A 22,626-nucleotide genomic window follows, 5' to 3' on the forward strand; every position below is an offset into this window, starting at 1 on the left:
AATGCAGTCAGCATTCTCTTCTGTATCGCCCAGTGGCTTTGATTTTGTATGATGCTCAACTTGGAGGAGTGAAAAGCGGCAAAAACCAAAATATTCGGGGCTGAAGATGGTATCAGGAGAGCACTAGGCAGCACTTCACCAAACTTCCTCTCTGTGGCGCCCTCTTTGGGACAGGCTGAGCGCCAACGTGCAGGCCACAGACCCTGTAGACCCTGTACAAACACGAATGCGAATGTTTATATGCTAATGGGTAATGAGGTCAATTGCTAACATAAGATCAATGCCCAAAATCCCCCTTGGTGAGTGAGGGTACTCTGCGCCCACCAAAACGGGCAGCAGGGGGCAGCAGAGGGCAGGCCGTGAACGGCAGCTGGAGTCTCAGTGTCTTCTGGTTAGTGTAACGTTCTCGCAGAGTGCAGTGGGGGTGGGAGAGGCCAGCGAAGGGGGCATTGGAGGAGATGGGGGGGGGGGGGGGGGGTCAGAGCACTGGAGTGTCCAAAGGCATTTCATTAGGCGGGGGTGACTTTCTTACAGTTTCCTTCCTACTTTTGCCATTTTTTAATGAATGTTACAAAAGTGGGACTTTGGAATAAAGCAGTACAAAGGGGATCTCACTAACAACAATGGCCTCCCACGGGGGTTTGTGTTTTAAGCTCGGCGAGTGATTAGCGGCAGGCCCCAGCTATCTTCTGCAGGACATCCAGGACAGTTTACTGATAGATTTCTTATTTAAAATTATGCATGTGTGTCAACATTTTAAAATGTCTAAATGTACAACCAAAACATGGATAAAATCCAAGCCACATAAAAGAGGTTTGGTGGAATGAAACAAAGAGTCACTGTGTCCTCGTCTGCAGGCGGGACACTGAAGGAGTAACAGGCTGTGAAAGGAAGCACTTTGATTTAGCTTCCATTACCCTTGGTTTGTATCGCTCGTGCAGCATTGCATCATGGGTAGCCATTTGAGGGAGTTTGCTGGACATCGTTTGCGAACTGCTGTCCTTTCTAAGCCGCCGATGTCCATTTCAAGCGGTGGAGGTCCCATCATAGGCTGGCAGTGTGTGACTCAGCAGGTTAGCATGCTCTGCTTGTCTCAGAAGGTCGCTGGTTCAAATCCCAGCGTCAGCAGAATGATGTCATCGTAGGGGGCCCGAGTGAGGCCCTTAACCTTTTGGATAAAAGTATCTTCTAAATAAATAAAAAATGTCGGTCACAGGCTACTGCTCCTCCTCAGGATCTGAGTTCCAGCCCTGAAGCTTTAAGGCTGTAGGGAGGTGTGTAAATCTGAATGCCTTCATTGCCATCTGTGATGTCCCTTCCCTTGTCTCCTGTAAGGTCCCTGGTGAATGCCAGGTCACCACAGTGCCCCCCTGTGTCTCACCTCTGTCTCCATGCTCCATGGCTCAAGCTAAGCCCCCTCTTTGTCTGTGTTCCTTTTGATTCCTCTTTTCATAATAAAATCAGTTCCCTGTCCCACGCAGCCACATCTGTTTAAGGAACAACAAAAAGCAGTATGCTTAAAAAATACTGGAGGATTTTTAAGAATATAACAGTATATATGCATTCTTTATCACTGTGGTTGCTGCATATACAGGGTTACACACACACAGATTTGTAATTATATCTTTGTGGGGACTCTCCATTCATTTCTATGGGGGAAACTCTAATCCCAACATGACGACTTTAACCCCTACCCAGCCCTAACCTTAACCATAAATAACCAAACTAAATATGAGATTTCTAGCATTTTTAGTTTTTTGACTGCATTCACAGATCTTTGTGGGGTCCCCACAACTTCAAAATAGCAGGTCTTTATCACATTGTGGGGACAAACCCCGCTATGTAATAATCACAACAATGCATACACATACACACACACAGATACAGACCCAGCATATCTCTCCACCTGTAATCAGGAGTGTAAACGATAGCGAGAAATAAAGAATAAAGGAAAATAAGATACGCATGGACAGACAGGCAGACAGACAGTCAGAGATTATTCCAGGAGGGAACACTATGGAAGGAAGCCAGTACTATAGCTCACTATAAGCCCTAGTACATTGAGTATAGAGAGCCAGTCAGTTACGCAGCAAAAGTTGTACAGTAAGTTTATCACACCATTGTGCTGAGTAACAGACAGGCAGTTTTGTAGAAGACTAAATGATACTACTAATCCTACAGGAACTGCTGGTGTAAACTCAAGGCTTACGAGCTGAGTAACTAAATATTTACATTTTTCTCATGTCCTGGAGGCATAACTGGAGTGGAGAGCCAGCAGCTTGCGTGCTTCCCGCTCCCTGTGGGGCTCCGTGCAGAGGCAGAATGCCGCCTTTCTAAGTTTTGAAGTGTTTGAGCAAATAGTTTTCACGTCCTGCACCTGACAGGGTCTCTTGAGAGGGTCTCTTGAGATTTATTTTAAATGTAAAGTGCGTTATAAATTAAATCTATTATTATTATTATTATTCTTGTGCACGGGCCCCAGTGTCCTTTGTGTATTCCAGGTTATTTCCATTGCGTGAGAAAAAAAACAACGCAAAAACAATAGACAAAGGTGAAGAACACTTTTCCATAAACAACAATAAAGTACTTAAAAGGCAGAGGTTTTTTTTTTAAGGGGGTCACATGAGCAGTCTCAGTCATTCTCATTGGCTGATTAAAAAGGCGGTGTTGTGACGTACACTGACCTTACTTACCCGCAACTCCACAAGAGCTAGAAAATAGCACAGTCATCCTGCCCTGCAACTCCCAGCCACCGTTACCCATTTTCACCATGTGGTGCCGTGTGGGATGAAGACGTAGGACTTCAGACATTTCAACGGTTCACAATAGAATAAATTGTTCTAGAGGCTGCCGAGCTGAAAACGAGCAAGTACATGATTGACATTATAGACGTGCACAGAGCAGTGAAGCAGGGACATGCATATTTGGTTGTTCTGGGCTCCTGTTAGCTCCCGGAGGCCCCTCATACAAATGACCTCCTCAGGAACATCTCAAAGCATGTTCAGGTATGAATTGCTGCACCTTAACAGACTGTTTCCAAGGGTCACGCTACATAACTTAACGCCTTTTCTGATCAAATTTTCCAAGTGAATCCACCGTACGTTCACGCTACATAGCTTAACACCTTTGCCCTCCTATTATCAAATGATTTAACAGGCATGAAAATGAGAAACTTCATCTGCACTGGGGAGACATTTGTCGAGATCCAGTTTCAAATTCTGCTGGCAGGTCACTGAGCCCACAGTGCATAACGCAGAACACCAAGGAGGGCCATGAGCTCTTCATGCCTGTGTTATGCACCAAGTATGCCCTATCGCTTCAGCGGGTTAGGATTTTGTGCCTGTGATTGGAAGGTCACTGGTTCAAATCCCAGGGTTGGCAGAGTAATTGCGTTGTTGGACCTTTGAGTGAGGCACTTAACTCTCTTCTGAAATTATTATAATAAATAAGCTATAATTATGTACTTAACCTAAACCTATACAACAATCTATTATAAGAAATATTGCTGCAAGGATTCTGCATATTTTGATACTAACTGATGCACATTTTAATATTAACAATTGATAATAAAGTTATCCAGCAATATTCAGAGCCCCTCGCCGCCATCCCGTGCTCACACGTCTCTTTGATATCTTTGTGGTGTGAAAAATAATGAACAGAAGAGACAACGAAGCACTTCTGATCCGTGGGTAACTGTCGCCACCTTATGGACAGAGATTGATTATATATCTGTAACAAACAGCGCCTGCGCTGGCACGTGAGGATTCTTTGAACACGTATGTGTTAAGGCAGTTCATACTTCACGCTTTCCGCGTGTGCTTTGCGTTCCATAGCCCAGCTGTCTTGCTCATAGTTGCCGGTGGTGAATTGACACAGTGCCATTATTAATAAATATGTACAAAAACACAAATTAAAGTTACATGGTGTGTATTGTTCCCCATAGTTTAATGCTTCAGGCACACTTGACATGTATGTATCGTTTAGGTTTATACTTATTAGTCAATTACTTCAGTGTTTTGTACTTTAAACGGACACGGTACCGTTATTACTAGTAACGGAAAACCAAAAAGTTTCCAGAGCTATTGATATTTGTTGTTTTGAGCTAAACAAATTGAAAGGACTAGGTTTACATACATGGTACCTACTGGATATACCTAGTCAAATATCTGGCACATGCGCAGTCGACGCGCACGGTTTCCGCTAGACATAAAAATCTGTGCTACACGCGCAGGGACCGCAGCCGTCCGCAGCGTTGGAAACAATGTGGTGGGCCAGTAGGTAGCATTGTCATTTCACACTTCTAGGGCTGGACGTTCGACTACTGTATATGCACTGCCTGAGCGGATTTTGCACATTGTACCATGTGTGTCGTCCCACAGCTCAAGGACATGCAGATAGGGCGTGATTCGACCCCCAAAGCTGCAAGGTGCAATACAAAGGTACTGCTGACCAAAAAAAAACGTCACACCATTTCCCAAATTTCTTCCGCTGGTTTAAAAGAGTGTATCACATCCCCGCGCCGCTAGGTGGCGATGTATGATTTTTCTCAGTGGCGTTTTACCCCCGGTCCATTTTATAGTGTAGAGTGTAGACTTCCGTCTGCGTATTTGCTGAGGAAGAAAAGCGAGGGCGAGGAAGAGCGAAGCGCCAAGGTAATTTTATTTTTTAAATATAAAATATACTTCGAAATAGTTTCGCTGACTTTTTTTAAAGCATTCATGGAGCGTCATGCGCTAAGCACGTGTTAATAAAAATCTATTTTGAAGTTAATTAAATTAACAAGACTGATATTATGGGAGTGTAAGCGAGCGATGAGAAACGATTAGCTGGGTAGCTAGGAGGCCGCGACGGATGCGACGGAGGCCGGCAGTCACGCGCTGAACCCATCCGTAGGCCCATCAAACGGTCGAGCTGGAGGTGATGGAACGCAAATGATGTTTTGGTAGCGCCCCAGCTTAGCTTACCAGCATGTCTGTAGTGACTGTTAATATCGTTTGCTTCAAGTTTAGTGATTATTTTATATATATATAAAATCAGTTCACAGCGCCGACGCAATTTTACAATCAGTGCTTAAGTTTTTGAAACTTACGCTCCATTCACTTTGTTGTATCTTATGAGAGCTGAGCAGTGACATGATCATAGCGAAATTTGGGAGACTTGTTCGTGAACTTCAATCGGACATAATTATTCACAGGCGACGAGATTCGCTTTGACAGTGTGGTCGGTTTTCTGACCCCACGTCCGTGAATCTGGCGTTTAAATTGATGAGAGGTTGTAGGTTGAAAACCTTCTCTTTAAAACAAACCGAAAAACCAACAGGTCAAATAGCATATTTCTAAAGACAGTTTTGTGTTTTTCCTCTTTGCACTGCCTCGGCACCCCGCCCTCGTAAGTCTTAACCGACTAGTAGTATTGTGATGAAGTATGCATACCGATTACTACACATTAGGCGGGTCAAGTTAGGGGTGTACTGCTCATTGTGAAGTATTGAGCTCTGTGAGTGTGTTAAACGAGTCCTAATGAGTAGCAAGTGTCGGCTTGACGATAGAATAACAATGGGATGGGTGTATGTCTCAGGACGGCCATGGCTCGCGGGCAGCAGAAAATCCAGTCCCAGCAGAAGAATGCCAAGAAGGCAGCGGAGAAGAAGAAGCAGCAGGGCGCCGATCAGAAGACTGCAGCCAAGGCTGCGCTCGTCTACACCTGCCCTGTGTGCCGGGTCAGTGCTCTCTCTGTCTGTGCTTCACCTTCCCTGTGTGTGGGGGTCGGTCCTCTCTCTGTCTGTGCTTCACCTTCCCTGTGTGTGGGGGTCGGTCCTCTCTCTGTCTGTGCTTCACCTTCCCTGTGTGTGGGGGTCGGTCCTCCCTCTGTCTGTGCTTCACCTTCCCTGTGTGTGGGGGTCGGTCCTCTCTCTGTCTGTGCTTCACCTTCCCTGTGTGTGGGGGTCGGTCCTCTCTCTGTCTGTGCTTCACCTTCCCTGTGTGTGGGGGTTGGTCCTCTCTCTGTCTGTGCTTCACCTTCCCTGTGTGTGGAGGTCAGTCCTCTCTCTGTCTGTGCTTCACCTTCCCTGTGTGTGGAGGTCAGTCCTCTCTCTGTCTGTGCTTCACCTTCCCTATGTGTGGGGTTCGGTCCTCTTTCTGTCTGTGCTTCACCATCCCCGTGTGTGGGGGTCAGTCCTCTGGGCTTCACCTTCGCTGTGTGTGGGGTCAGTCCTCTGTCTGCCTCTGCCCCGTGTGCGAAGTTATGTGCCTGTGTTATCGTTTAGATTTTATTTAAATATATTTGATTTTCAATTGAAATCGTGTGGGTTTTGTTTTAAAGACATATTTCTATTTCATTTTTATAGATATTTTAGTTGAAGTAGTTTTGTTTCTAGGGATAGACTGAAAGTTGTAGAGCTATTGTACGTGTCTTGTCTTTACAGTCCAACACAAATCGCAGTGCACATTATGTACTTAAAATTGGCAAAACCCTGTTCCAGGTATTATTGGTCAGCTAACGGCAATATAATGGATTATGTTTCAGTGAATGATTTCCATGAAGGAGGAAAAATTAACAAATCATTACTGTAGCTAAATAATATTTGAATATTTGACTTGTTAGTTTTGGAAGCAATATTTATAGTTTTTTAGTTGCAGTTTTTATTTCATTTTTGTCATTTCATTTTGAGAAAATATTTTCCTATAGTTTTTCGCTAATGATAACTCTGGCCTGTATGTGTCTTTCACTTCTGTATGTTCGTATGCTGGCCGTCTTTTCCTGATAGACTCAGATGCCAGATCCCAAGACGTTCAAGCAGCACTTTGAGAGTAAGCACCCGAAGTCCCCCTTGCCCGCTGAGCTGGTGGATGTTCAGGCATGAGCATAGTGGCAGGTATCCAGGCCCGTCCTCCAACGATCATGTTTGTAATCGTACCGGACTGTTTCACAGGAGCATACGGTAAATGGTTTGTGTGTTTTTTTTTTCCCCATTAATCACAGACTTGGATTTTGCGGCACATGGATAGAAGACCTGAATTTTGACAGACGAGACTGACTTGGACCTTGGGTGGTGGGGGGTGGGACACCGTCTGGGACATAAGCCTATTGGGAAGGCGGTGTTGGGATATTGACTTTTCCCATCTTTATTTTGTACTCATTTTAATTACCTGGCCAGCCACTGTTCTCTTCTGCACCCCTTGGATAGGTCCCACCCCTTGCCTCCCCCACACACCACATAAAATCTTACCTGACTTCACTTTTATTTCCCTGATCTGCTTCAGTGTAATTCTAGTGCAGACAGACAGGTGGCACAGTCACACTCTAAAGCACCTCAATAGGCAAAATGGTTGAAATATTACTATTTTTTAATCAAATGGCCTCTGACCTTGGGACTGTCCCCCCTCATGTATGTGGTTTTCTGAATACTACACTTTTTAGATTGGTGCTTTATAAGACCTCCTCTGAGTGTTAATCTCTGATAGTACAGGTCAGATCCACTCTGCGGTGTTGGTATAGCAGTTGAGGTGCAGATTGCTCAGAATCTTGTTGGTTTAAGTGCCACATGGGGAATTTCTGTTGTACCCTAGACAATGCACTTAACATTAAACACATGGTTGAATAAACAGGAACATGGCAAGTTTGGATAATGCTGTTTTGCTTGGCAAATAAACAGTGAATCAGTAGCATAATGAAAAGCCTGTTTGCTTGTTGCGTTTTGTAGTTTGGTACTGCTGTTGCTTACAAGCTACAGCTGAATTGTACACGTGCCTCCTGTTTATCAATCTCTCAGCTCTCTGCCAGTATGAGTAAGGTGCTGTTTGCTTTAAAATGTCCTTGTGTTAACGCTTCAGTACTCATGGGGAAATACTGGGTCTTTATCAGGAAATAATCTTCTTTTGTTGCCTAATCAGCCATGTTTAACTCACCCCAGTCTCTAAATCGTTGATTAGTGCTGGCAATCTTCTGATTTTGGTTGGAGGTCGTTGCACGTTTCTTTGGAAACAAAGCATTTACAAACGTCAGTGTTTTTCTTTTTTTTTTTTGATGACGTTTCCTACCGTTTAGTTTTTTTTTTTTTGATTGTAAGCATTTTTATTAAATGTTTGTCCACCATGATTATGTACTCTGGGAGTCTTCTTGAAGATACTGTTTGCTGTTCTGCTTGTTGACTGGACCAGCCAGGGGTGTCCCAAGATCCAAATAGGGGCTCCCTTCTCACAGGCCATGTTTTTTTTGTGGCAGCAAGAAGGCCAGTGATTATCCGGTTGGTACTTACAGAATGTCACCATGGCAACCATGATCTAGGATCAAGGCCCCGGAACCCGCAGAATATCGATGTTGACTTCTATGATTTTCTTGATGGTTTTAAGGTCACCTGCCCAGTGCTCCCAGAGGTACCACTGGGACTAGTTAAGCACCTTGGACACCAAGAAACCCTGTACGGCATTTGTAGACTAAAAGTTTAAAAGTTTTTAAAAAGCACAATGCTGATACAGCACACAGGTCTGAAGGCCTCTCCTCAGGTTTATTTTGGACACTGATGGAAGGTAAACTGCAATTAAAACACAATGCTGCTGCTTCTAGGGCCACCATCCTAGAGTGTGGCTTACAGGGATAGCGAGTAAATCCCAGATGACATTTAGAGCAGCGTTTCTCATCTCAGTCCTTGGGGAACCACAGACAGTCCCTGTTTTTGCTTCCTGCCAGACAGCCCACGTTTGTGCTCAGCTCCTGGTCCGAAACATGGACTGTCTGTGAGTCCCCGAGGACTGGATCAGGAAACACTGATTTCCTTCGTTTGTCGGCCTGAGAAGTGGGATTTGCTCACCTAGCAGCACATCATCTCCCCCTGAGCTGCTCAGAAATTGGATGCTTCAGAGACGGGGCTACACGAAGGCAAGGGTGGCAATTAAATCTGCCATACTACCCCTGGCAAGATTGCAAGAAAAAGACACAAGACCTCTTAATGTGTATATACTTGGTGTTTAGATTTTTTTAATTATTGTACATAAGTTTATATAGATTAACATTTTGTTATGGTATAGTGACATCAGCTTAGTAAACTATACTTAAGTGCCATTTCCCTTAAACCTTCACAGTGAACACTCAGGGCTACTTCAAGGGATGTGTAGTTCAGAACCACACCTGCTGTTCGTGAGGACAGCTAATCTGTATTTTGAAAATATCACCGCTGCACTAAGAGCTTTCAAGAATACTGCATTTTTAATATCCCTGTAATTTTCCAGTTAGGCTATAACGGTAATAAAACATTCGGAAAAGCATAGTGTCTAATTTGTTCTGTCCCTCATGCAAGCCTACCTTGTTACATAATAACCAAAAGGATGAACTGCCAGAGGTTACACATGCATGGCATATCCTTCAACCGTAACAGGCCCCTCCTTCCATTCACTGCCGTCGGCCAATGCCGTGGCTGTGAGCCCATGGGGGGGGGGCGGACACAAGAGCTTCATCTGCCTTGTGATTGGATGAGCAGTGTTACAGGCAGCCGCAGGTCTTGACCACCATGTTGCGGTGTTTCTTGAGGATGACGTTGTTGTTGTCGTCGTAGAAGAGGACGGAGATGGAGCTGAGCTTGGTGGGGGCACAACAGGCTTTGGGCACCTCGTCTGGCTTCAGCAGGTGGACCTGAGGAAAGTCACGGGGTCACACTCTGTCCGTTATTCAGCCCCACCCTTGGGCATAAGCCTGATTACAGATCTGCTCTGCCCAATGACCCAGTGCAGTGATGGGGACACAGTGGCCAACAGGTTGGCCCACCCTGTGGTCAGTGTGGATCCCAATGACCGAGTGCAGTGATGGGGACACTGTGACCAACAGGTTGGCCCACCCTGTGGTCAGTGTGGATCCCAATGACCTAGTGCAGTGATGGGGATACTGAGCTGTGAAAATGCCGCTGTCCTTCGGATGATACATAAAACCAAGATCCTGACTGTCTGCAGTCATAAAAGATCCCTGGGCATCCTTTGAAAGAGTAGGGGTGATACCCCGATGCCCAGGCCAAAACTGCCTATGGCCTCCTGATCATCTCATACATCTCACTGGTGAATTCTCTCCTGCCCCTTCACCACCTTAGCTACTGTGTGGTGAGCGTACTGGTGCAGAACGGCTGCTGTCGCATCATCCAGGTGGGGGCTATAAAGTGCTTTGGGTGTCTAAATGTAACTATCATTCATGCGGTCCTCACCACCAGCTGTGTCATGGTGGATTTCTTTGCTGTCATGCCAGATTACAGAACGTGAAGTGCAGGCCTCTTTAATGGTTTGTGTACTAAAATAGCCTCAGCAGCCAGACATCATAAATCCAGAATCCAGCAGGCTTCTTCCACATGCTGCCCTCTGCTGGAATCTTGATGAACGTCTCTATAGCGGCATGTTATGATGCTGACCCAGAGGGGGCACCGTTTTACGTATTTAAATAGCAAGGGTTCACAGGAATGCAGTGCCCAAGGAACTCGGAATCTGGCTGAGGGAGAGGCCCTGTTTTCGCTTGCGGTCACAGAACCACTTGAAACCTGCCTTCAGACAAAGAGGTTTGTAAAAAATAGAAAGTTTAAGTAAAAGCAGACATTTTGGACATGAAAATGTGTTATGCTGTGGTGTGATGACTACCTCCCTGCGGCCACTCGCAGTCACAGGCCATAGCGCGTCGTATTCCTGTGGAAACTTCTAGACATTGACTGGCACACTGTAGCATGGCTTCACTGGCCAGTTTCTCTTTCCCAGGTTCCCAGTTTAAATGTCATTGAGCTACTGCACACTTAAACTGTGAAATAAGTCATTAGTGATGTTGGAGGAAGTTACTCTTGAATCACTTTACGTATAATACCGTTACTATCATCACTCTACTGTACCCGTCCATCTTCCAACTGCTTATCAAATGCAAGGTCACCCTGGGCCCCCTTTTTGGGGCCCCAAACAAAATTCAATCAACCTAGTTGTCACATGCCATCTTCCTTCTCATTCTGACAGGCTGATCAGACAGGGGGCCCCCTGGTGGCCACTGGGCCCTAAGCAGTTCACCTATTCCTTTGGATGGCCGTGAGCACGGGGTTCTGAGCACGTACCACCAGCTGGATCATGGCGTGGTTGGTGGCATTCATGCAGGAGCCCAGTGGGTACAGACATTCCCCATCGCAGTAGAAGGCAGAATATCCCCGAGGCGCTAAGACCCAGTCCTGGCAAAGAGACACAAGCACATTTTCAGCTCAATACCCGAGAGCTGCATTTAAATTGGCTTAGAACTGCAGTGATCAAAAGTCACAGGCAGGTGTGAAGACAGGCCTCGGGGTGGTAGACAGTAGGTGACAGGTTCAGGTTACTGCTTGGGCGCCAGCACTGACTGTCTGTGCCTGCAGGGGGCGTCTCACCTTCCAGCCCAAGTCGCTAAAGCTGACATAGAGCTCGTGCCGCTGGCATGGCTGACGGCCGCTGGTCAGCTGGCTGTTGTCTAAGAGAAGAAGAGAGAAAGCAGATGGGAAGATGAGGGCAGCATAAAAAAGGGATGAGAAAACATGTATTATAACGGTATTGTACTTAAAGTGATTCAAGAGTAACTTCCTGCAACATCACTAATGACTTATTTCATCGAGATGACAAGGAAGGAGGGAGGGAGAAAGAATGGAGAGAAACACCACAGAACCCATGGTGAGCGTAGATAAAATATGAAAAGATATAGTACAACACATCATGTTTCATTCATTATTTTTGCTGCTGTTATTAGTAACTTAGCAACCAGGAAGGTGGTCGTAAGCACGTGCAATTGGTGTAAAATCAGAAATTTGAATAATCTTCCCAAAACAGTTGATTAGGTTGGAAAAACTGTTAATATTGTTGTTTGTAACTACTGTTCTTCATAAAGCTGTTTTTGGCATGTGAGTCATTGCTAAAATGTTCAACTTTGATTTGGTGCAAATTCTAATTTCACACGCACGCACTCGTGTGCATGCACACATGTTCCAGCACACACACAAGCATACAGAAGTGATGCCAGACCAGACGGAGACTCACCGAAAATGCCGGGACGGTTGGGGTGCGGTAGGTCGTACTTGGGCTTCCTCTTACGGGCCTGGTTGTTGTTGCCGTTGTGCCGGAGCGCACGGGGGGGGCGGCACGGGGCCTGGCTGGCCCGGAAGAACGTCACCATGAAGGGCTGCTTGGAGCGTGGACCACGGCGACCCACCAGCCCCACCCATGCTGCGGAGAGCGAGCGGTCTGGAGAACGTGGGGTGGGGTGGGGTGGGGGGGTTCATATCACGTTCATCAGCTCTGCATTTCAGTGCTTTCCATGTTCTGTTATTCCAATATGACATCATAAACTAGTACACACTGTGCTGTACATTTGCACTACATCTGGGGGGCCACATCTGCATCCTCACACACCCGCCCCACACTTCTTGTCGCCTGTAATCGGTCATATGGATTAATTTCCTCATGGTGTATGTGCTATAGCACTCGAACTCCCAGAATTCTATAACTACTAGAATTGCCGTAAGCGGTCATTTTAACCGCTCATTTATTATTTGTATATAACGTTAATAATCAATAAATCATTAATTAATTTTCATTTTTCGAATAGGTAATAAAAATAATAACAAAGCATCAGGACATGAAATTCACCAATGAATGTAAACATTTATTTGATTGACAACCGTCAAACCGCTGTTATCAATTTGCAAATTTGAATTACAAAATGTAAAAAAAAAAGATTTATTAAATGCAATATTTGTTTTATTTAGAAAAAATATCACGTTATCACGTAGTTCTAGTGATAGAGGGTCCCCTGGCTAACTCTAATGTCTGCAGTTATCTACCCTGGGCTCAATACCTCAAAATAAACTATGAAAAACAGTTTGTTAGTTAGTTAATTAGTTAGATATGTTAGTTAGATATTTCACTGATTTATCAGACACTTTTAGCCAATTGAAGATGATGTCTGGAGCAACTAGGGGTTAAGGGCCATGCTCAGGGACCCAAATTTGAAATCAGTGTTAACACTGGGATTTGAACTGATGACCTTCTGACAACCTTTGGCATCCTAACTTACTAAGCTACACATTGCCCCCAACTGCAGAATAAATTCAGTTTAAACAGCTGTCATTAACTGAGTAGAAATACAGCAGTTAGAGGCAGACTAATCCAAACTAACCAGTGGCTGCTAAAGACTAAAAGTCACGGCTCACCCTCCTCCGTCTCCACGTACAGCCGCAGGCCAAGGTTGCTGCGTGGGTGCAGGAGCCAACGGTTGCTGGCAGAGGTGACGTCAAAAGCCAACCAGCCCTCCTGGCCAGCCGGCACTGACTGCAGGTCCAGCAGTACTAACTCGGGCTCTCTGGGGGGACAGAGGCTCAGGCAATGGGTACATATACAGAGAAAAGTGGGTAAAATGTGGGGGAAATGAGGGAAAAACTGATGACCGGGAATGAGCAGGGTTACAGACAGGTGATCAGCAAGGAATGAGCAGGGTTACAGACAGGTGATCAGCAAGGAATGAGCAAAGTTACAGACAGGTGATCAGCGAAGGAATGAGCAGAGTTACAGACAGGTGATCAGCAGGGAATGAGCAGGGTTACAGACAGGTAATCAGCAAGGAATGAGCAGGGTTACAGACAGGTGATCAGCGAAGGAATGAGCAGAGTTACAGACAGGTGATGAGCAGGGTTAAAGACAGGTGATCAGCAGGGAAAGAGCAGGGTTACAGACAGGTGATCAGCAGGGAAAGAGCAGGGTTACAGACAGGTGATCAGCAAGGAATGAGCAAAGTTACAGACAGGTGATCAGCAGGGAAAGAGCAGGGTTACAGACGGGTGATCACCAGGGAATGAGCAGGGTTGCAGACAGGTGATCAGCAAGAAATGAGCAGAGTTACAGACAGGCGATCAGCAAGGAATGAGCAGAGTTACAGACAGGCGATCAGCAGGGAATGAGGAGGGTTGCAGACAGGTAATCAGCAAGGAATGAGCAGGGTTACAGACAGGTGATCAGCGAAGGAATGAGCAGAGTTACAGACAGGTGATCAGCAGGGAAAGAGCAGGGTTACAGACAGGTGATCAGCAGGGAAAGAGCAGGGTTACAGACAGGCGATCTCTAGGGAATGAGCAGGGTTACAGACAGGCGATCAGCAGGGAATGAGCAGGGTCGCAGACAGGCGATCAGCAGGGAATGATCAGGGTTACAGACAGGCGATCAGCAGGGAATGAGCAGGGTTACAGACAGGCGATCAGCAGGGAATGATCAGGGTTACAGGCAGGCGATCAGCAGGGAATGAGTAGGGTAACAGACAGGCGATCAGCAGGGAATGAGCAGGGTTACAGACAGGCGATCACTAGGGAATGAGCAGGGTTACAGAAAGGTGATCACCAGGGAATGAGCAGGGTTACAGACAGGCGATCAGCAGGGAATAAGCAGGGTTGCAGACAGGCAATCAGCAGGAAATGAGCAGGGTTGCAGACAGGCGATCAGCAGGGAATGAGCAGGGTCGCAGATAGGCGATCAGCAGGGAATGAGCAGGGTTACAGACAGGTGATCAGCAGGGAATGAGCAGGGTTATAGACAGGGAGGTAGTGGTCCAGGTAGGCTGGCCTACCTGTGCTTGTTCTCACGAAGAATCTCATAGACGGAGATGTGCAGAGTGCGGTTGCTCCGGTGTCCCAGGCTCAGCGTCTTGTAGATGCGGAATTCTGCAGCCGTCACAGTCTCGCCCTGCGGCAGGGGCGTCAGGTCAAAGCGGAATTCCTTCCAGTAGGGACGTGGTTGCAGCAGGTCGCGCTCTTGCTCCACTGAAATAGGCCGAGAACAGGGGGCATCCTACTCACTGGCCAATCAGGTAACACCCCCTTTATGCAAATTATTAGATATTTGCGGCTAGCACAGGGAAACAGGAAGTTTAGGTGAAAGCATAGATGTGTTGTACTGATATATATTGGGATAGTGTTGAATAAATCACTCTTGCCATCATTTTGACAAAAGTTGCAACTTACGAGGCGAGGCATGTGATACATGGACAGAGAGGCAGGTGAAGATCTAGTGGAGTGGAGTGGGAGACAGGAAGTGAAGGAGACACAGAGCTGGCAAGGACAGAGCGACAGAGGGGAAGGACGAAGGTGTGGAAGGCAGGAAGGGAGGATCATGTCCTTGTCCGGCCCGGAGGAGCAGGGCAGCACCGCGGCCGAGCCTGCAGAGTGATTACAGGCCCCTGTGGGACCACGACCGCAGCCACAGCAGCTGCTGAGCGCTGCCCCGCTAATTACAGGGCAGTGGCTATTTTTAGAGCCACTGCCAGCATTATTTTCATCTCATTCTCTCATCTCTCTTCTTTCCAGCTTCTGTGGGGCCTGTAATTCTGCACAGCTGCATTTGTCCCCTGCCGCATCACCCACTGCGTGCGTGTGTGTGTGTGTGTGTGTGTGTGTGTGTGTACAACAGGTTTTTTTGGTCTGTATATGTAGATGCACACTGCATGCATGTAGGATACATTTAGTGTTTCGCCTCTGGATATATTTTGATTTATTTATGTGTTGATAATATCCAGCTTGATGCCCTAGTTGGCTGCGTATGTGCAGTAGCTGTGTGTGTGTGTGCGTGTGTGTGTGTGTGTGTATGTCTACACATGTGGGAGTGTTTCATTAGACTATAATTGTTGCTGGGAGAGGAGATGCTCCCAAAATGATTTCCATGTTTGATTCCATATTTACTTTCTTCCATTACTTCATGTTGCTATCCTGAATCTCCTCTATCAATTTAACTTACAAAATATCATTTTAAATTTTATACTATAAAATGAATAGCTTATGTAGTAATTATACTAAAGCTAAACGCAATGAGGTAGGTACTTGCTTATTAGTTCTGTGGCCTGTTCCCATTCATCAGGAAAATATTTACAGGATGTCAGACGGGAAGAGGCATTAAGTGGCCGCTGGGAATCAGGAGGGTGAGCCACTGGCATCATCACATTAACGGCTGTGGTCATAATCACCACCACACTCCACACACAGTTTTTTGGAAGAAAATACAGCTGGATGATCAGTAAACACCGCAAGTTTTAAAGCAACATTAAGAATCACACATCAGTTATGTTTGGTTTTTTCCGCTTACACATCCTGTTTGTTTATCCCAGCCCATGCCTTTCTGCCAACCAGATCACCGCTTCCTGCTCACATTTAGGTAGACAGACAAGGAAGGAAAGCTTCACTGCGATAATGTTGCCATGGGGAGCATACAGAGAGGACAAACGGGGAGGGAACAAGGAGGCGACACATGGAGAGGGGACAGGGAGGCGACACATGGAGAGGGGACATGGAGGCGACACACGGAAAGGGGACAGGGAGGCGACACACGGAGAGGGGACAGGGAGGCGACACACGGAGAGGGGACAGGGAGGCGACACACGGAGAGGGGACAGGGAGGCGACACACGGAGAGGGGACAGGGAGGCGACACATGGAGAGGGGACAGGGAGGCGACATATGGAGAGGGGACAGGGAGGCGACACATGAGAAGGGGACAAGGAGGCGACACATGAGGAGGGGACAAGGAGGCGACACATGGAGACTGGACAAGGAGGCGACACATGGAAAGGGGACAGGGAGGCGACACATGGAGACTGGACAAGGAGGCGACACATGGAAAGGGGACAGGGAGGCGACACATGGAGAGGGGACAGGGAGGCGACACATGGAGAGGGGACAGGGAGGCGACACATGAGGAGGGGACAAGGAGGCGACACATGGAGAGGGGACAGGGAGGCGACACATGGAGAGGGGACAGGGAGGCGACACATGGAGAGGGGACAAGGAGGCGACACATGAGGAGAGGACAAGGAGGCGACACATGGAGAGGACAAAGGAAGAGGGTGCACTAAGGGATACACAGAAAGGGCACACAGAGGTCCTACCAGCTTTCAAGTGTGGCTAGGACAATATGACATTGTCTGTTTAAACAGCTCAAAGCAAATGACAAGTTTAGAAGATCAGTGTGTGGGAAAACGCGACCACGACTTTGTATACTGCCAAAGTTGGAAACTGGTGTAATTATCATTGGCAAATGGAGAATGATGGCAGAGAGGTTATGCCAGTCTGGGAAAAGGAAGAGGAAGAAGCGCCAGGCAGAGAGACAGGTGTGGGTACCAGCACTGGGTGGACAGACAGGTGAGGATACCAGGGCTGGGCTGAGAGACAGACGTGGATGCAAGCACTGGGCAGAGAGACAAGTGTGGATACAAGCACTGGGTTGAGAGACAGGAGTGAATACAAGCGTGTGGATACCAGCGCCAGGCAGAGCACAAGTGTGGGAATGGATTCAGCAGCATGCTGGAATGTGGGCATCACAGATCTCACCAGTCAAACCTAATAGGATGTCCAAGAATAATCCATATTCCAGTACTAACTCTGACAGTAGTACAGTTGCCTCATGCCTCCTGACACCTCTGTGAGTATGGAGTCTGTATGTTCTCCCCGTGTCTTGTTGGCCTTCTCCTGCAGTTACACAGGCTACTTGGCACCTCTAAAGCTGGTATTGTGTTTGGAACAGATATATTGGAGTTCCATTGAGACAATTCCTCTACCCTGCACCCCTCGCCCCCCAAGGCCTTGACCGGGATAATCGGAAGGAAGAGGGATGCATGTCACTAAGATGCATATCCTCCTAGGATGTGATATATCAAGGTCAACACAGTACACTTTTCTGACTGCCATCTTTAAAGCGACCACATGGACACATGTAAAGTGTCCCGAAGTCTGCTACCTGCTGCAGACTGTGACACACTTACAGTTGCACTTTTGCTGGCTGTCACTCACCCACGTTGACGAAGCTCATGACTGTGTCGGCCTCGCTGACCACGGTGCCGAGAGGCGGCACGTGCGTGCTGAGTGTGGGCAGTGTGCCGTAGCTGACGCGCTCAGGCCTGAATTTCGGCACTGGGGCGTCGTCGTCATCTCCCTCGCTGGACACGGCACGGTACAGGTCCAGCATGAAGAGCGGCGCCGACGAGGGCGGGCGCAGTGGCGGGTGGGGGCGCGGCCGGCCCGGCAGCCCCAAGATGGACAGGATCTCCCGCTGCATCTCCTTTCGCTCACGCACGCTGAGGCGCCGCTGCAGGAAGCTGGAGTGCAGCGCCCCCTCCAGGCGAGGCGGCAGCAGGAGTAGTAGCAGCAGGACTGGGAGCATCCAGCGATGGAGTTTCGGGCAAGCATGCATGGAGGCCCCACCCAGACCCTCGGCAGCATCCAACACCCCCTGTCCCATCGTTCCATCCCTCCTCGCCTGCGGACACCGGCGAAGTCCTCTGTGTTCGCTGGTGAACCTTCCCATTCCCGGTGTGCTCCTCAGCCACTCTCAGTGCGAGTCCTGTGTGTGTGTGTGTGTGTGTGTGTGTGTGTGTGTGTGTGTGTGTGTGTGTGTGTGTGTGTGTGTGTGTGCGCGTCGTCCCCTGCAATTCAAGGACTGTTTGCGGCAATCACAGCTGACGGGGCGCAGAGATAGAGGCAGTGTTTAGTCTCGTGGCCCTTTATCTGGCCTCCCCGCCCTTCCCCCCGACACACTGTTAATCTGCCCGCTCTGCTGTGATCCCAGGCTCAGGAGGAGACATTCGGGCACACAAACAGGACACACGGAGCCACCCACTAGAAGGTGGCGACCTTCAGGTTTTACACACGAGTTTTTTTAGATACAAAACAAGCTTTCCCACAATCTGAGGCCCGTTTTGGGCAAATGAGAATTTCTGCTACTGCAGAAATCGGCGGCTACGCCAGGGCCGTGGACCAGAGGACAGTCAGCTCTTTCTTCCGAGGCGTGCGTCACACCTGTGGTGCTTCCAGAGCCACAGTCACCTAGCAGCCAGGTTCTCTGGCAAAATACAGATGAAAAAGCACGTAGGATATGGCAGTGAGGGAAAAAAAAATTAAATTTTCCAACCTGTGTTTTTCCACTCAAGAAACTGCACTCCTTCTGGCTGGACGTCCCTGCCGAGGTCAGAGCCGGTGAAAGCTCAGGTCCTCTCTAGATACACGTGCTCCTCCGCAGCCTCTGCTCTCCTGTTCCTGTCAGCTCCACAGCCAGAGGGTGGAGGGGCAGCCACAGCACGGAGAGACGCCTGCTCCACGGAGGAGGGAGTCCAAGCCAGTCCTCTGTGCCCCAGCAATCACGCTAGTGTGGGCTTCGCCTCAGCCGCGGCCGTGTACCACAAAGAGGGCGTGTCACGCCTCAGCCCCGCCCCTCCTCCTATCCATTTAGCTCTGGCTCCCATCTGGGGTGACTTACACGGCCATGGTGGCTAATTACTATATGTACGATTACACTGTGGCCAGGGCCATGGAACCAGCAGCATCGCCGCTAATTACCAGCAGAGTGCGTCAGGGAGGCAGCGTGTGTGTGTGTGTGTGTGGGAGGGGGGTTACATTTAATTCATTTAGTAGATTCTTATCCAAAGCAACATCGTTTTTATTTTATTTTTTTGAGAAAGCAGGGCCAAACATTTTCTGGAGAAGTTGGAAGTTAAGGGCCTTGCTCAGAAGTCCAACAGTGAAATCACTCTGCAAACCCTGAGATTTGATCCAGCAACCTTCTGAACACAATGAGACACACACCACCGCAGGGACAACAGATGAAACAGACTCGGCAGCATGTTAAAGTAGCACGATGCCCACTGTGATGTTAAGCATTGAGAGTCAATCCCTGAACACTCATGGACAGTGTCTACCCGCCAACCTCCCAGCACCACGTCTGACTGCCTCCTCCCTAGACCAGACAATCCCAGTCCAAATGAGCTCATCACACCCTGTCAGAGGAAAAGCCAATCGAGCCACAGGATAGCAGCACTTTCTGATCTATCAACGTTCCCGGAGACTAAACTGACACTGACAAAATTACTCAGCCACTCTGCCCTAACCCCTAACTGTAAGGGGTAGCACTGATGTTATATGTGAAGGCTTGGCTGTCAGTCTCCATTCTAGTTCATCCAAAAGATGTTCACTAGGGTTGAGGTCAGGGCTCTGTGTGGGCCAATCAAGTTCTTCCACACCAATCTCACCCAACCATGTCTTTACAGACCTTGCTTTGTGCACTGGGGCACAGTCATGCTGGAACAGCAAAGGGCCTTCCCCAAACTGTTCCCACAAAGTTGGAAGCATAGAATTATCCCTAAAAAATAACCTCATACCATTATCCCTCCTACATCAAACTTTACAGTTGGCACAATGCAGTCAGGCAGGTAGCGTTCTCCTGGCATCCACCAAACCCAGACTCATCCATCAGAATGCCAGGGAGAGAAGCGTGGTTCATCACTCCCCAAAACACGTCTCCACTGCTCCAGGATCCAGTGGCAGTGTGCTTTACACCACTCCTTCTGATGCTCGGCCATGGAAGCCCATTCCATGAAGTTCCCGGCATACAGTTTGTGTGCTGGGGTTAATGCCAGAGGAAGTTTGGAAGTCTGCAGTTACTGAGTCAGCTGAGCCTTGGTGACTTTTACTCAATATGCGCCTCAGCATTCGGTGACCCCACTGTGTTACTTTACATGGTCTGACACTTTGTGGCTGAATTTCTGTTGTTTCTGGAAGCTTCCACTTTGCAATAATACTAGTGCTGTCAAACGATTAAAATTTTTATCAGATTAATCACAGGGTTGCTGTGGATTAATTTCGATTAATCACGATTAAATGTCATTCATTTTTAATCTATATTAATCACATTTCATTTTGTATGAGCAAACAGACTCAAGAAAAAAGGGAATACATATGCACTTAACATGTTTATTGAATGTCTTGAACAAAAGTTGGATGCATTCCATCTGCTACAGAAGTGCAATACCATCCATCCATTGTCCAACCTGCTTATCCTCCTGGGTTGTGGGGGGTCTGGAGCCTACCCTGGAAGCAATGGGCATGAGGCAGGGAACAACCCTGGATGGGGGGCCAGCCCATTGCAGGGCACACTCACACACCATTCACTCACACATGCACACCTAAAGGCAATTTAGCAATGCCAATTAACCTCAGCATGTCTTTGGACTGTGGGGGGAAACCAGAGTACCTGGAGGAAACCCCACGACGACATGGGGAGAACATGCAAACTCCACACACATGTGACCCAGGCAGAGGCTCGAACACAAGTCCCAGAGGTGCGAGGCAACAGTGCTATCTTCGTTCACTTACAATTAGCCCGAACTACCATAAATCCGACAAATAATCCGACTAATCATGAAATCCAATTCTAGCCTGGTTAATTGCCATTGTTAGCAATATCAGTTGATAACACATTACGCACAGTACTTTACAAATAAAACTCCATAGCAACACGTCCACAGATAAGTTGGACGGTATAGTGTGTGTGACCGATTTAATGAGCCACAAATGAGAAGTAGTGCTTAAACAGTATAAAACTACAACTTTCCCTGCTGTTGATAGAAGGCGCAGCATCTCGGATTCTGAACTCGGGATCCTCTGTGCTGCTCCGAGATATTTCTCAGATCTCCGAGAAACGGGAGCGCGCATGTCATCACTTCCGGCTTCAAAACTCGGAATCCGACTTCCCAGGGCAAATGGAATTAACCAAAACTGCCCGAAATGGGTTGACGGAGACATTTCTGGGATTTTGAGTCATTCTGCGCTGCAGATGGGTTAATTGCGTTAAAAAAATTAATCAGATTAATCATGATGTTGGATTAATCCACGTTAACCCGTTAATTTTGACAGCCCTAAATAATAAGTTGACCATGGAATATCTAGGAGGGAAGAAATTTTAGAAACTGACTTATTGCAAAGGTGGCATCCTGTGACAGTACCATGAATTCACTGAGCTCTTCAGAACGACCCATTCATTCACAAATGTTTGTAAACCTGACTGCATGGCTTGGTGTTTGATTGTATACAGCTGTGGGTTTGAATGAAACACCTGAAGTCGTTGATTAAGAGGTGTGCCCCAATACTTTCGTCCATATAGTGTATATTGTATATATAGAATTTGCAGCATGGCAGCACTGTGTACCAAAGTGGTTTGCTTTTAGAAAATGCTTCACTTGCTTTCTGCCCCCTGGGATGCAGGAACAGGGGAGAAGTGGTTCTGCCAGTTGACCTTGAGGAGGAACGCGCAGGGCCCAGGCACAGAGTGGGGTTTCCTCCAAAACAGCAGAAAGGGTGAGAGCCATTTGCTCTGTTCTGTGTCTGGTCTCCTGCTGTACGGCCAAGGGAGGGGCCGTTGGGGCCGACCCGCATTCCTCCGCGGATCATGCTGTGCCCTGGACGTCCACGCTGGACAGGAAGTGAGCCAGTCGCCACCAGCTATGGCAAAACCCCAGAGAACAAACATCTCGGATATTTGTGTACAAACGTGCACAGACAGCTGCAGAGTGTGGACAACAAACAGCAACCTGGCCAAACCCCATCCGCTCCACAATGACCACAACACACACACACACACACACACACACACACACGCACACACACGCACACACACGCACACATACAGCCCTGTACTCATATCTTTGAGGGGACCGTCCATTCATTTCTAAGGGCAAAACCCTAATCCCAACAATGACACCCCTATCCAGTCCTAAACTAAACCAGAAGTAACCAAACAAGACAATAGACTTCTGGCATTTTTAGGTTTTTAGAGCTACATTTGGTCCCCAAAATGTA

At 47.6% G+C, this 22,626-nt stretch overlaps 2 protein-coding genes across 2 annotated transcripts; one reads left to right on the plus strand and one right to left on the minus strand.

The window, feature by feature from the left end:
• Nucleotides 1–4,560: 4,560 nt before the first annotated feature.
• Nucleotides 4,561–7,676, plus strand: zgc:91910 (Zinc finger protein 706-like). Its single transcript, XM_023832139.1, has 4 exons — nucleotides 4,561–4,652; nucleotides 5,578–5,719; nucleotides 6,767–6,874; nucleotides 6,982–7,676. The coding sequence occupies exons 2-3, from the start codon at nucleotides 5,585–5,587 to the stop codon at nucleotides 6,860–6,862; spliced, it is 231 nt and encodes a 76-aa protein (XP_023687907.1). The 5' UTR covers nucleotides 4,561–4,652; nucleotides 5,578–5,584; the 3' UTR covers nucleotides 6,863–6,874; nucleotides 6,982–7,676.
• Nucleotides 7,677–8,944: 1,268 nt separating this feature from the next.
• On the minus strand, nucleotides 8,945–20,527 carry bmp8a (bone morphogenetic protein 8a). Its single transcript, XM_023832138.2, has 7 exons — nucleotides 17,791–20,527; nucleotides 14,584–14,776; nucleotides 13,181–13,329; nucleotides 12,009–12,212; nucleotides 11,369–11,448; nucleotides 11,066–11,176; nucleotides 8,945–9,627 (listed from the first exon to the last, which is right to left on the minus strand). The coding sequence occupies exons 1-7, from the start codon at nucleotides 18,302–18,304 to the stop codon at nucleotides 9,478–9,480; spliced, it is 1,401 nt and encodes a 466-aa protein (XP_023687906.1). The 5' UTR covers nucleotides 18,305–20,527; the 3' UTR covers nucleotides 8,945–9,477.
• Between the last annotated feature and the right edge of the window lie 2,099 nt (nucleotides 20,528–22,626).

The sequence above is a fragment of the Paramormyrops kingsleyae genome, chromosome 23 (genome assembly GCF_048594095.1).
Source record: "Paramormyrops kingsleyae isolate MSU_618 chromosome 23, PKINGS_0.4, whole genome shotgun sequence".
Classification (NCBI taxonomy): domain Eukaryota; kingdom Metazoa; phylum Chordata; class Actinopteri; order Osteoglossiformes; family Mormyridae; genus Paramormyrops; species Paramormyrops kingsleyae.